This window comes from Achroia grisella, unplaced genomic scaffold (genome assembly GCF_030625045.1).
Source record: "Achroia grisella isolate CSIRO2021 unplaced genomic scaffold, CSIRO_AGI_Agris_v1 utg109, whole genome shotgun sequence".
Lineage (NCBI taxonomy): Eukaryota > Metazoa > Arthropoda > Insecta > Lepidoptera > Pyralidae > Achroia > Achroia grisella.
The window spans coordinates 8,147,695-8,161,519 of NW_026712573.1; the positions used below are offsets into that span (position 1 = coordinate 8,147,695).

General features: G+C 30.9%; 2 protein-coding genes across 2 annotated transcripts; one reads left to right on the forward strand and one right to left on the reverse strand.

The window, feature by feature from the left end:
* LOC131846682 (iron-sulfur cluster co-chaperone protein HscB) lies at positions 1–1,983 on the reverse strand. Its single transcript, XM_059196027.1, has 3 exons — positions 1,448–1,983; positions 605–690; positions 1–417 (listed from the first exon to the last, which is right to left on the reverse strand). The coding sequence occupies exons 1-3, from the start codon at positions 1,720–1,722 to the stop codon at positions 116–118; spliced, it is 663 nt and encodes a 220-aa protein (XP_059052010.1). The 5' UTR covers positions 1,723–1,983; the 3' UTR covers positions 1–115.
* Positions 1,984–2,281: 298 nt separating this feature from the next.
* On the forward strand, positions 2,282–3,437 carry LOC131846867 (transcription initiation protein SPT3 homolog). The gene has a single exon (XM_059196289.1). The coding sequence runs from the start codon at positions 2,420–2,422 to the stop codon at positions 3,359–3,361; it is 942 nt and encodes a 313-aa protein (XP_059052272.1). The 5' UTR covers positions 2,282–2,419; the 3' UTR covers positions 3,362–3,437.
* Positions 3,438–13,825: the final 10,388 nt, after the last annotated feature.

Below are 13,825 nucleotides of genomic sequence, written 5' to 3' on the forward strand. Positions count from 1 at the left end.
TTCATACAGACTAAAAAAATGACTATAATTTTTTATTGTAAAAATATGTCATTGTAAATTTTAATAACTTTCAGATTCATGTTAACTAATGTATTATTATATGAAGACATAAGAATTATCGTATTATTCCTTTATTTCTAATTGCACTTTGTATTTGATTGTCTATGCTAGCATAATATTTCATTATACTCAATAATTTAATAACTTTCTTCAGATCACCATCAAAAAATGCAGTAGACACTTGTTTTTGTAAAGTTTTGATCATAGCTTTAATTTCCTCATTAAGTTTCATAATTTCAGCTTCTGTTTCTGCACTTTCAACTTCCTCATTCTTCTCCATGATCTTCATAAGGAACCCTTGATCAACCTCTGTATTTTCAGGAATTTCCTTGCCTCTTAAACGTAACATATATATACCTGAAAATAAATTTATATGTTATTTTAATACTTAACATCCAAAGAGGATAGACCTCTATATAGATAGTTTATTTACTTTTTCTACTGTGTAAAGAAAAACTTAAACCAAAATTCTTTATATGTCTCTTATCTTACTATTTAAATATTTATCCAATTATAAATAGTTTTACAATAGAATTTACTTTACCTCTTGACATTGGTTCCAAAAGTGTTTTGTATGCTTCATTCACTAAAGATGAATATTTTTCAGATACTTCTAGTTCTTGTTTATTTCTGCAATAATTTATACATGCTTAAATCACAAAGAGATAGTATCTCATAATCCATTTCTGGATATAATAATGAAGAATTTTATTTACATAATAATGAAGTAATACACCCCCGTCTATGTAAACAGTATGTATTCTGGTGCAACATCAGTGGATGATGATCATATTAAGTTAAGTTAATTCACTGTTGTGAATTCATCAGAAATTAACCAGATTTGGGGTCGGTTTTCCATATTTTTGTCCGCCACTTAATCATGTCCCGGACATCGTCTTCAGAGACCTCACACTCCATCATGTCCCTAGCTACAACATCTTTCCATCCCTTCTTGGTCTGCCTCTGCCCCTATAGATGGGGTTGTTGATAATGGGAAAATACCATCCATTGCATTAACAATAATATGATTCATTTTGCAGTGGGCACATAATAAACTAGTTCAGTACCATAAGCTGGTTAAGTGCAAGTCCAATTATATTTTGATAGTCTAAAGAAGTTTTTATAATATTTATAAATCTACCTACACAGTATACCAAGAAAGAGGAGCGAGCCAGGTCCTAACCTCCTTACGATTTAGTAGTTCAGAAATTTTATAATTTACTTATTATGAACATGGATGCCCAATAAAAGATACATGGACTCAGTGAAATATAATGTGGTTAAAAGGAGAGCAAGGTCAGATATGACAACTGAGTGATCAGTGTCAAATGACTCTACGAACTACGCCGACTCTATATATTGTGATAAAAACAATGATTTGACTTACTTGTTAGCAAATTTATCTGGATGTAAGTACTTTTGAAGATCTTTATATTTCTTTGCTAATTCGTTTTCATCCAGGTCGTAAGTTTCTTTCACTCCCATTACATTGAAATAGTTGCTATTTACATCTGGTTCTTGTAGAACTTGGCAGTTTGAACAAAACAAATTAGAGATCAAAGTCTTAACATCTTTCCCGCAGGACCAACAAGAAACTTGCCGAATTTGTTGAAATACAGTAAATTTAAATTTATAACTATTTGTGAAAAAACTTAAACTCATGTTTTATTTTTCTTAAACGGTATTAAGTAGTTTAGATGGTTTTCCACATTTAAAATAAGTTTTCTATTTAAGAAGTTTAATTTTAAATTAAATGCGTAACCAGGACTTCGTACCAATTTTGTTCGTTTCAGAAAGAGAATAATTATTAATGCCTAAGACGAATAACATAAGTTACTGTGTTATTGTTACTAGATTTATATAAAATACGGTATAAAAAATATCTATAATAAAATCAGCTGATAAGGTCAAATTACAAGGTGACACTGACTGAAGCTGAAGTGAGTAGTGACATCTGACATTAATAGCGCTTTTAAATTTCTTTCTTAAATACTATTGTCATTTTTTAAATACATCCAAAGGGAGACAGGATGGGATTTTGTTTATCTTGGTGAACTATAGGACTATTGCTGAAGACATTTAAAGTGAATCTCAATAAGGCTAAGAAATATTTATTCAACGGTGTATAATATTTTGCATCAACTGTCGAGTGACAGTTGTCAGTTTGTCATATCTCAGAATTTCCATTCGTTTCGTCATTCAAGGTTCGATATTACTCTGTGTTATTGTGTACATTATTTGGTTACTTATATTTTATACAGTTTTTGTTTAGTTAGTTAAATATTGTACTATTTATGTAGTGTTTATAAAATATTATTAGAGAGACATTTTCTTGTTATAATACGCGTAATATATCATAATGGTTTCATATTTTACAATTGATGCTACCGGTGAAGTGGCGAACTTTCAGAAAGAAATTTCAAACATGATGCACGGTTTTGGTGATAACCCTAATCCTAATGCAGCGACAGTAGTACTAGTGGAAAGCATTGTTCTGCAACAGCTAAGATCTATACTCCAGGAGGCTTCTATTAACTCAAATTTGAGAGGTTCAAAAGTGATATCCAATTATGATATTATTTACTTGATGAGAAAAAATATTTTGAAACTGAAGAGACTTCATGATTACCAATTAAAAATAGATCATATAGAGAAAAGTCGTACTGTTTCTTCTCCATCAGAAAATGTAATATCTAATATTATGTTCGATGATGAGAAGGATCCAACAATAAAGAAGAGACGCACACATATTGATATAATTAGGGAGTTAGACGAGTATGAAGAAGTCTGTCAGATCAAGTTTGATGTAATCGATTATTTAAGGAAAGTTAGGGCTGCTAAAATTACAGAATCAATGTCTTATGAAAAATATGAGGCATACCACAAAGCAAGATGCAGTTCATTCCGTTCTGGTTATGGACTTGGCAAAGGTTTTGTAAAAATAGAGCAATGGATTAATCCAACAAAGGAATTGAAAATAACGCTGTTAGCTTTAGAGGTCCTGTGTTTTATTGCATATGAGACTGTCGCTGAAGTAGTTGATGCAGTTTTTTTGATACGACAGGATGCGAAAAAGAAATATGGAGATCCATTTAGTAAGTTTGAGGGTGGTCACTTTTGTAATCCGGTCAGTTTGAACAATTCGGTTTATATCAAGTCTGGATATGAAGGTGTACCCGCCATAACAGTGGCTGAAGTTAGAGAAGTCCTCAGAAGATATTTCAACCCGAGAATAGGAATGAATGGATTGTTTTATAGGAATATGTGTTTAGATCTACCAGTCAGATTTATTACACTATAGTTACTAAATATAGGTATTTTATTGTAAATAAACCATAAATATGACTTATTTGTTGTTTCCTTCTTTCATTATGTCTATCTTGGTCTTTCTTTATTATTACATGATGTTTGGAAAGTACAAGAACTTATGAATTTCAAGTTATTTTTACTGGTTATTTTCAAATAGGTTGCCCTATTGCCAAAATCATACTTGTGTATATTATAAAATAAAATATTACTGCCATAAATCTAATTATAAGGTAACTGTATCTATAGGTGAAAAATAAACTAATATTTATTTCTTTTCTTTATGGCTAGAAATAGAGCAATTTATTCATGTATTAGAAGTATAGGCAATCTAACAAAAACAACTACACTGTGAAATAGTTACGGCAATCGTTCACCACCACATGGGCCATATGTTTGTTTAAAACCGTCGTAGTATAAAAAAATGTGTGGTTATCTATACATCAATAAATATAAATAAAATTGGAGTGTCTGTTTGTAATATTGAAATAACGGTTTTTTACTACATGCATATGAATATGAATACGGTACATACACCAAAATAACATTTTATACAATTTTTGTCTGACTGGTTAATGTCTGAAATGTCTGGACCGATTCTGACGCGACTTTTATTGGCAGTTAGCTGAGAAGGAGTAACTTAGGCTACTTTTAAATTAGAAAAATAAAGTTAATATTCACGCGGACGAAGTCACGGGTACAGCTAGTCTATATATAAAATTTTAAAGTACTGTACGTGTTGTTATGAATGTATCGTTATTATATCCATAAAGATTGTCGTTTCTCGGTCATGCAGTCGGCCCCTGTTCTAGTAGGTAGGTACTCTTATATTTATAACTTCATTGAAGTCACCAGTCGCAGGCACTGCTATGATTGTAACTCATAAGTAAGAGTACAATACAGGTATTTTACAATATTTCATTTGTAAATTTAAATGAGGGGTATTTTACTTTCCCGTGGGATACGACAGGACATTGATCTCCACTTTGGTTGGCAAAGCGACGGGTGATATAATGGTATCCAATTTGCAATTCAATGAGATATATTTCATTAGTAAAGCGCGACTTTAAGTGAAGAGAACATAGTTGTTTTTTTAGTGAATAATTATGGAATGGCGATCTCGTCTGTTTGCGGTAGCCAGCCAATGAAAGATGAGAATGAAATGAGGTTACTAAGTCCAATGAGGAGAATTTATTTGATATTTACCACCCTTATCACATATTCTCATTATTAACATCGTTCTAGGTAATTACTACAATCATCCATTGATTCCGTATAATAAACATGAGGTAATTTTTCCAATTAGGTGGGCATTGACTTATAATATTTCTATTTCTATACCTACTTTCTTTCAATTGACAAGGAGGAAGGTGGTAAGAGATTCGTGATGAAATTTCTATGTAATTAATCGGTACGCATCTCCTTTCATATAAAAAAAAATGAATTTGTTTATAAATAATGTACTCCCGAGGTAACAAACATTTAATAAAAATTACAATCGAAATAACAAACTACTTAAAGTCGATATTGAACATTCTACGTACTGAAAGCCAATTTAACCTTGGGGTAAATATCTGATGACAAACATTTCTATATCCAAGTTTTCCAAGATAAGAGAAACTTGAATTAAAAGCTGTAAATGAAATGTTAACTTGGTTGCTTAGAAAATGAGGTACCAAAGTACACCCCATTTCCGAGATAGTAAAGTTTTGTTAGTTTTCAAAAGCGTTTAAGGGTAATCTATGGGACTAATGACTTTGGTAAGTGCCGGATTTGGAGGGATGTGAGAATAATATTTGTCTCTTAATTTAAATTCTGTGTGTTTTGTCAAAACGATTGTTACTTACACTTAGGTACGATAACATGTAAAATCTGTACAATTAAATAAAATATAAGTGTCTGTTTATATTTGTAGCCTTAGTGATGTACTAAGCGTAATGTAAGTAGGTATATATATATATATGGTATTTATACATCAAAAATAATTTTAATAATGTTTCTGTCTGTTTGTTCATGCTTATCTCTGAAATAGGTGGGCCGAATTTGACAGGATACTTATTTGCGGTTAGCTAAATTATAGGTAGTAACTTAATTTATAAAATTTGTTTATTTTAATCACACGCAGCGAATACAAATATTATAAAGAGAGTAAAAGTGAAGTTTTAGTACATAAGGAAACATTGTAGCGACTTGAGCAATACCATCATTGTTTGAAAGGTACCTACATACATTATTCCAGATAGATATAGGACATGTATTATGTTATACGTATTTTTTATACTCATAATTGTCTGTAAGATAAGCGCTTTCATAAGAAATATTTTGGATGTCTATTTTATACGGATACGAAGTGCTTGTGTATTCTTTGTATAGGCGTAAGCTATGCGATTACACAAATGGATTCATTTTCTTAATTGGGACTTACAGTGTTGTATAAATTCAGAGTATTTAGACAAAATTCAATAGCATTATGTATGTTTGAAAACGCGGAACTCGTTAATAGAAATTAATATATTTTCTTTGAATTCTGTATTCATATCATTCATCGTTATGTACTAAATGCTACTTATACGAACATAATCAGTATGATATAGAATAGATACACGTATAAAATTATGTATTAATGTATATTTAAATACATAGGTAGGGTATCTTGTTTCTGCGTCAAACCGTTCATATGATGGAAACTGTTGCGTAGGTATATACGTATAGATATAATATCTACACGATAAATATAATCTTTAATAATTTAGCATATACTTATATATAACATAGTCTTAGCATGTAGATATTTAAAATCTAGGATATTGCTGGTTATTGTTCCCCAATGCCTTCCAACCATTTAACAGTAGCGATTGCGAAGTGCGTACAAATCACTCGCAATGGTGTCCTTAAATCTTCATTATGGTTAACAAGCCGATCATATTTCTTTCAGTGTGTCTTTTATGTGTATAATTAAAGTAGTGTCAATTCCCCCATCTATGTTTACCAAATAAACATTAATTTAATTTGGCGAATGGATTGCGCTAGTCACCTACATGTCACGTGTACATTACATTTTTTTCGAATCCAGCATTATAAGGGACTGGAGGCTTACGGAGTGCACTCTAGCCCTCTTGAGATTCCCAAGTTAGGCACGGAGTACCACCCTCAATCTTTACGATTAATTGAGTGGGCCGAAACGAAAACCTACGTAAATTGGCTATCGACCTCACGGCTACATATTGTTACGTTTACCCTATCGAGGCCAGACCTTTTGACTTTCAAGTATATTCGGCATCCCTATTTGATTAGGATAGATGAACGTAAACTGTATGGTATAAAAATACTTGAAAGATTTACAAGAAAAAAGATATTTGTAGGTAAGAAAAGATATATCGATTGTGGTCGCGGATTCGTTTCCTCGCACGGTGCAAACATCTGAATTCATGAGTATGATTGTTTGTATCCGCCCGGGTTTTTTTTATGTATATTATGTATGTAGTTACCAAAAAATATATTTAAGTATCTATATCAGCTGTCTATACTAGCGCTCCATGGTTAGTATTGGTTGTAGGTCCAGGGTTATTTATAAGTGTGAAATCTTTAGAAAACTTAATTAGGGTCAACTTCCAGAAACACATTTAAGGACCTAGATCTATAAAATTATAAGTAGGTATAGGATATTTCAAGTATATAGTTACTAATAATTATTTATAGTTTACATTTAATGATTTTTTGAAATATATTTTTTTACTGAACGACTATGAAAGATGTCAATAATCATTATTGCTAGCTATAGGTACCCTTACTTTCTAACAATAAACAAGAAAACTGACGTGAAAATACTCAGCTGGCTTTCTTTATTAGGGACTTAACAAAAGTTTCGTTGTTACAACTTGTTTTTTGGGAACATGGGATGAAGCGAAAGGAAATAATTAGGCAGTCTTAACATTGGGCAAGAAGTTACAAAACTATAAGTAGATATAATCATTTCTCCTTACGGCTCCAATCGAATCCTACTATAAAGTTATTGTTAGATACTAGAACTTTATAGTAGGATTTGATTTATTATTTCTAAATTTGACTTCATTACATTTTTTATTATAAAGTATTTGAAGCAAGTGAAAGATGTTTGTGCCTAGTTATAATATTTTATTAGACTATACCTATATAGAGTACAAAATAATTTGATGCTAACTTATCTGTCATGTTATAGAATGTTTGCATATAATTTATTTATCTACCGGTTTTCTGCGATGAAATTCAACAGCATTAATTAACCGTAAAAAATGTATTAAATTCCTAAATAATTTTCTTTAAAAACTAATGGAATGTATGAAGAGAAAAATTCGTTACATCGCATAGGTACTACAGTGAAATGAAACTGCATATTGTTGCGGTCAAGTGCAGTGGAAATTCTCTGCATTGTTTAACGCAGGAGTACCTTGTTTCATACTCTAAAAGTCCGTCACTTATGCACCGCTCTATATGCCATTTTGGTAAACGGCTTTTATGACTTTTTACCCACGCATATCATAACATTCCTGATATAACTCGTATAAGGATAAGTTAAATAAAAAAGAGAACGAAGTCGCGAGTAAAAACTAGTTTTACTCGTCCTCTTTTTTAGATGTAGGTAAAAGATAGTGTAAGTCCGTCTTTATGTATACAGTTCATATTCACGTTAAATTTCATTGAGATCCAATCAGATGTTTACCATAAAAAGACAGACCGACTTTTGCATTTATAATATATGAAAACTATGAGTATGTCAAATTATATTTAAGTTGTTTGGAAGTAGTAAACTATATCTAACTACGCTTTAGAAAATATCACCTGTTCGGCGACTACATTACGACAGTCGATACTATGGCTTCCAAACTCTATTCTTTACCTGATTATGACCATATGCGAGACACGTGTCGAAATATATCTACACCTAATAGATTATACAGCGCCAATGGTAGCGGGATTATACAAAATAATATAAATCCATTAAATAATGAAATTGTTTTCCGCAAACATGACATCTCATACAACAAAACATATTACCCGATTTTAGTGTTGTATGTGGGCCGTGTTAGTCGCTTCATATAGTGAAGAATCCAATATAGTGTTCATCTATATAGGGTCTATAGTCGAGAGAACTTTAGAAACTTCTTTGAGCTATGTAGACGGTTTATTGACACTTCGACCTACACGTGCCTCACGAAGTAATATAAAGTGACTTAAACGCTCGGCTCATATTGTTAAAAGAGCACAATATCTATACTAATATTATAAATGTGAAACTCTTATGTTTTCACAACTAAACGATTGCTAAACTTGTATACTTTAGTTATTTCCATAGCATTATGTCATATGGTATACTACTGTGGGGTAAAGCAGCCGATATAAATACTATATTTATTTTACAAAAGAGAGCCATACGTTCTATTTATGGTATGGGTTCAAGAGAGTCATTACGTCAGTGTTTTAAAGACTCAAATATCCTCACCGTTACTTCACAATACATTTATGAGAATATCATGTATACGCGGAAGAATTTAGACAGTTTTAGAAAACTTAAAGACTGTACAAATAGAAACTTACGCAATAAAAATAAGCTAATTTTACCTAAATGCCGCCTGCACAAAGTCAGTAATTCATTCTATGGTAATTGCGTAAGATTTTATAATAAACTGCCAGAATCTGCACTAAATCTGACAGAGAGGCAATTCAAATCTTATATTAAACAATTTTTATGTAAGAAAGCCTATTACAGGATAGACGAATTCATAGAAGACAACATATCAAGTAAATAATTAGTTTATTAGCATACAACGTTATAATTTGTTTATCTCATTGCTTTCTTGATTCAATTATTTTAGAAATATGAAAGCGTAGCGGGTTTTGTATTAATTGCCGCATGCATTCTTATGTGAAATGTGAATACTATAAACATCAGATGGCAATTGTGAGTAGCTATGACGTGGTCTGGTGTTTTGAGTAGTCATGCTCACTAAAATGTCCAGACTTGTGGCGGCGTGGTGGGCCGGGTCATTGGGCTCCCTAAAATATGGTCGAGCGCAGTGATGGCTGGCTCATCCGTCATACTCGTGAACGGGTGCTGCTTGTAGGGACTGGTCTGCTCTAATCACTATGACTGATTTCCTCTTATTAATTGTTTAACCAGGTGGTTATGTATTCAATATTTTTTTCTTTTTGAGTATTTAATTGAATTAGTGCTAATCGGTGGTTTGTATTCACACACTTAAACTTAAATTGTAAGTAAGAATAAATTATTTAAAAGAGCAACACACAAGTTTCTTGCTTGTTCTTCTTGTGATGAGACAGCATTCCGAATGAGCGGTAGATTAAAAAAAAAAAAAAAAATGTTATGACTATTCAAAAGTGCTTCAATGTAAGTTTATTTGAATAAATGATTTTCTATTCTATTCATTGGATTAAATTTGATATGAAAATAGATTGTATTTCGAGGCTCCTTCCTCATCTTTTGTATCAAAGCAAGTAGACGAAGTCGCGGGTAATTGATAGTTTTATTATTATTATAAACGCTAAAGTTTGTGAGTATTGTGAATGTTTGCTACTCTTTCACGCAAAAGCTACCGAACGAATATTAATGAAACTGCAGTAATATAGAATAATACGTAGGCTATAATTTAAAAAGATATTACGTAAATTAGGCGAAATATAATGATAAATGTTAAGTAAGTGTGATATGCAGACGAAGTTGGGCGGGGCAGCTAGTTAACTATAATTGCAACATTTTTGTGTATGTAGGCATTCCCATAACAATTAATTTAGTTTTAAAATATTCTTCTTAATATTTAATGCCGTATGTTAACATTATAATTTAATGATAACATTGATGTTTTATTAATTTTAGATACAATTTTACTCACTAGGTATAGTTCTTATAATGAAAAGTTTGATGAACATATATGTATGTAAGTAAGGCGATTATTACAATTACTAAAATAATAATTCCTTTATATTCAAATACAATGCAATGGAGATTTATTATAATTTTCCTTCTTTGCGTTTAGACAAATTAAATCATATACGAATATTTTTATTTTATTCATGTTTTTCACAAAGCTATTACGGGATATCTTTGTTTGTACTTGAAAGTACATGTACTATTGTATTTACTTTCGGGATGGCCCCTTCTTACCAATTTTGTTTATACCCAATGTTGAAGTCGGGGTTCTTACAAATACATTAATAATATATATATCACATTTCTTATATCTAATTAGTTTTAAAATATAAAAGTTTGTTAGTGGAAAAAAGTCAGCGTATATGGTAGCACAAACTGTCGTAATGTCATTTTAAATATATCTTTAAAGTAAATGGTAAAATTTACACAACTTTTAGAGCTTCCCACTGGTATTAAAAACTATCTAAAACATACATTAATGTTATTAAAATTTACGGTGAATATAAAAAATATAAAACACTCAGCCTACTTTATTAACCCGTGAAAATATAATGTTCCCGTGGGATAAGAAGATATCAAACCATATCCTGCGTTTCACGCGAACAATCTCGTGGGAGGTCGCAAACTGTATATTTTATGCAATAATAAATTGCAACTAAAAATACAATTCCATAACAATACTACATAGTTTGTATAAGAATAACTAGACAACTTTAAGTCAAAATAATGTTTTACTCGACTTCTAAGTCATTAGTGTTCTTGCGGGTTTGATGAATTTTAAAGAAAGATGTCATATCACATTCGTTCAGATTTATAAAAATAAAATAATATGATTACAAATAATTGCATTTTGTTTGTTATTTTTGTTTAGGTTACATTGTGGCGAATCTCTATTTTACCTATTTTAGCGGCTGTCCCCCCCGATACATAATAAATAAAATAAACAGTATAGAATAGAATATATATAATATAATAATCTTTATTAAAATAAACTCATAACAAGCACTTTTGAATAGTCATATTTTGATTCTACCATTCATTCGCAACGCAGATTCATCACTAGAAGAGTGAGCAAGAATCCTGTGCGTTGCTCTTTTTAATAGATTTTTTTTATATAAATAATTACCGTATAACAAGTAAGATGCGTGCGATAATCAACATAGAAACCGCTACGCACTCATTTTTGGTGTAATCAGATAATATTGTCAGCGCTATGGATTTTAAGTTTTTCTATAAAAACATTATTATTTTTAACGAACTCTTCAATTTTATAGTAAGCTTTTTTTTACAAAGGAAGAGTTTTATATGACATTAAAATCTATTTACAGGCAGATTTACAACAGAATCGAACCTCTAGTGATGTCTTCAGACTAAAGTCATATCCGTCAGGCGAGAGTAGGCCTTCAACCGTTCCATAAGTCTTTCCGCAGGTTTGGTGTGCCATCTGAACTCGCCCTCTATCGCCCGGTGAAGCTGAAAAGGCCAGCTACAACAGTATTAGAGTAGTCCGAAAAAAACCTATTTCAGCCGCTAAGCAGTTATGTAAGGGGTATTTCGCGTATCTAATAAGGTTACGATTAGGTAGTGAATTTATTAGATAGTCAGCTAGTCTGTTATTCCTTTTATATAAAAAAAAAATAAAATTATTTTGATTTACATATTTATATATCTAAATCTTTTATTGTAAAAATAGGTAGGTTGCTAAACAAAAAATATATTTAAAGTTACCTAGTCAGTTGTATGGACTGCTGTCCAATGCACCCTCTCTCGTGTTACATAATTATCTATATTTTTTTATAGACCAACAACTTTTCTCTCCCGGCAACCTTTGTCATCATTATAAGTTATAGAGATCAATATCACAAGTGATCCATTAATTAGTGTATCCAGTATTAAGTGTCCCAGATATGCAACTTTATCTAAGAAAAAAGTTTTCGTTTGCAACTAACTTAAAAAAATCTTCTATTTTACAGTGCCAAAAATAAATTGAATATTATTCCCTTTGGATTAATTTGTTTGTCATTCACAGTGGTACCTATAGAAGTTCTGTGTGTATAGTTGATTATTTGGATTTAATTTAATGGAAACACTGCTGTTTACCAAACGATACCTACTCTACTAGTGTTTTAATAAGCACAGGAAACATTATATAACGTGTTCTGTGTCTGTACACAGAATTATAAATATTTTTTTTAATTAATATAAAATTTTGATATACAGTGTGTTTGCAACAAAGTGTATTTGTTTATTCTGTGTTTTATTTTGACGTTCCTTATATATTTCTTAATACCTTCTAAGGTTCTAAAAAACCACCTTTCTTCTAACTAACAGTCGGATAATCCTACTTATATAAATATCGGCCGATACAAGAGCCATTCAACGGTTCAACCCTTGTCTGCGCCGAGAAGCGTTAGCTTTAATTTGTTTTGAACATAAGCCTCTCTATTGATCCTTATTGCAACCCTTTGGAGTAATGGAGAGTTTTCGGGATAGGAATAGAAGGGCACTTGTCTTCTTACGCTGATACGGTACTGAAAGAAAACGATATTTTCATGATATGAGAGCATAAAGATGTCAGTCTTGATAAACTTTCTGAAGTAGCTATTTTTAATATATAGACTTGGAAGAAATGTTTACTACAATGTGTAGTATTAACCAACAAGCTGTTTGGACTATTTTACTTAATGCTTATTTCCATATAATATTGGTAAAATAATGAAAATATTTTAATAGAGGTTAAGGCGATTTTTATCGTAGTTGATATAAATAATCTGCAAAAATATATAAATGGATATAGATAGAATTTATTTTATTTGCATTATATCTACAGTAAAGAAAACACGTAATTTAGACACGTATAATTACAATAATAAAATATATGTAAATATGTTATCCTTACGACCTTATTTTATTACATTTATTGATAAATACCTGTATATTATAATGAGTTGAAAAATATATACGTATAGTTATACAAATAATGTATTTAAGACTAGATAGGGAAATTTTAGGTATATTATTTCTTTAGGTACTGTGCTTTTTCGGAGGAAATAAATTTACAACCACTCTTTTAGAAATAATTATTGAGACATTACCTATCTAAACTCTTTTTGCCGCGAACAAGCGTTTCACCAAATATATTGCTCTCTCTTGTAAGTCATAATTTCTCTTTTAATGTATTTATAAGGGATAGCTTCCCAGGCCGCAATCTGTTTCTCAAATTGGAATATTTTTTACTTTATCCCGAGCGTTTCAGATGTACAAATGTATTTTTTTAGTTGTTCAACCACATAATAAGCTTTCTGTCCCTCATATTAAGGTGACAAATATATTTTCAAGTTATAAATTTATGTAGGCGAGAAGGCGGAATGTAGGGCTGCGTTTTTATATGACGTAACTCATATGATATATTTATTTTATATTTTAATAACTAAAGTTGCAGAAAAAGGCCAATACTGTTAGAAGTACTGTGGATAATATGATATTATTATTGTTTTAATAAATAGCATTATATTTATTATTAACAAAGGAAAA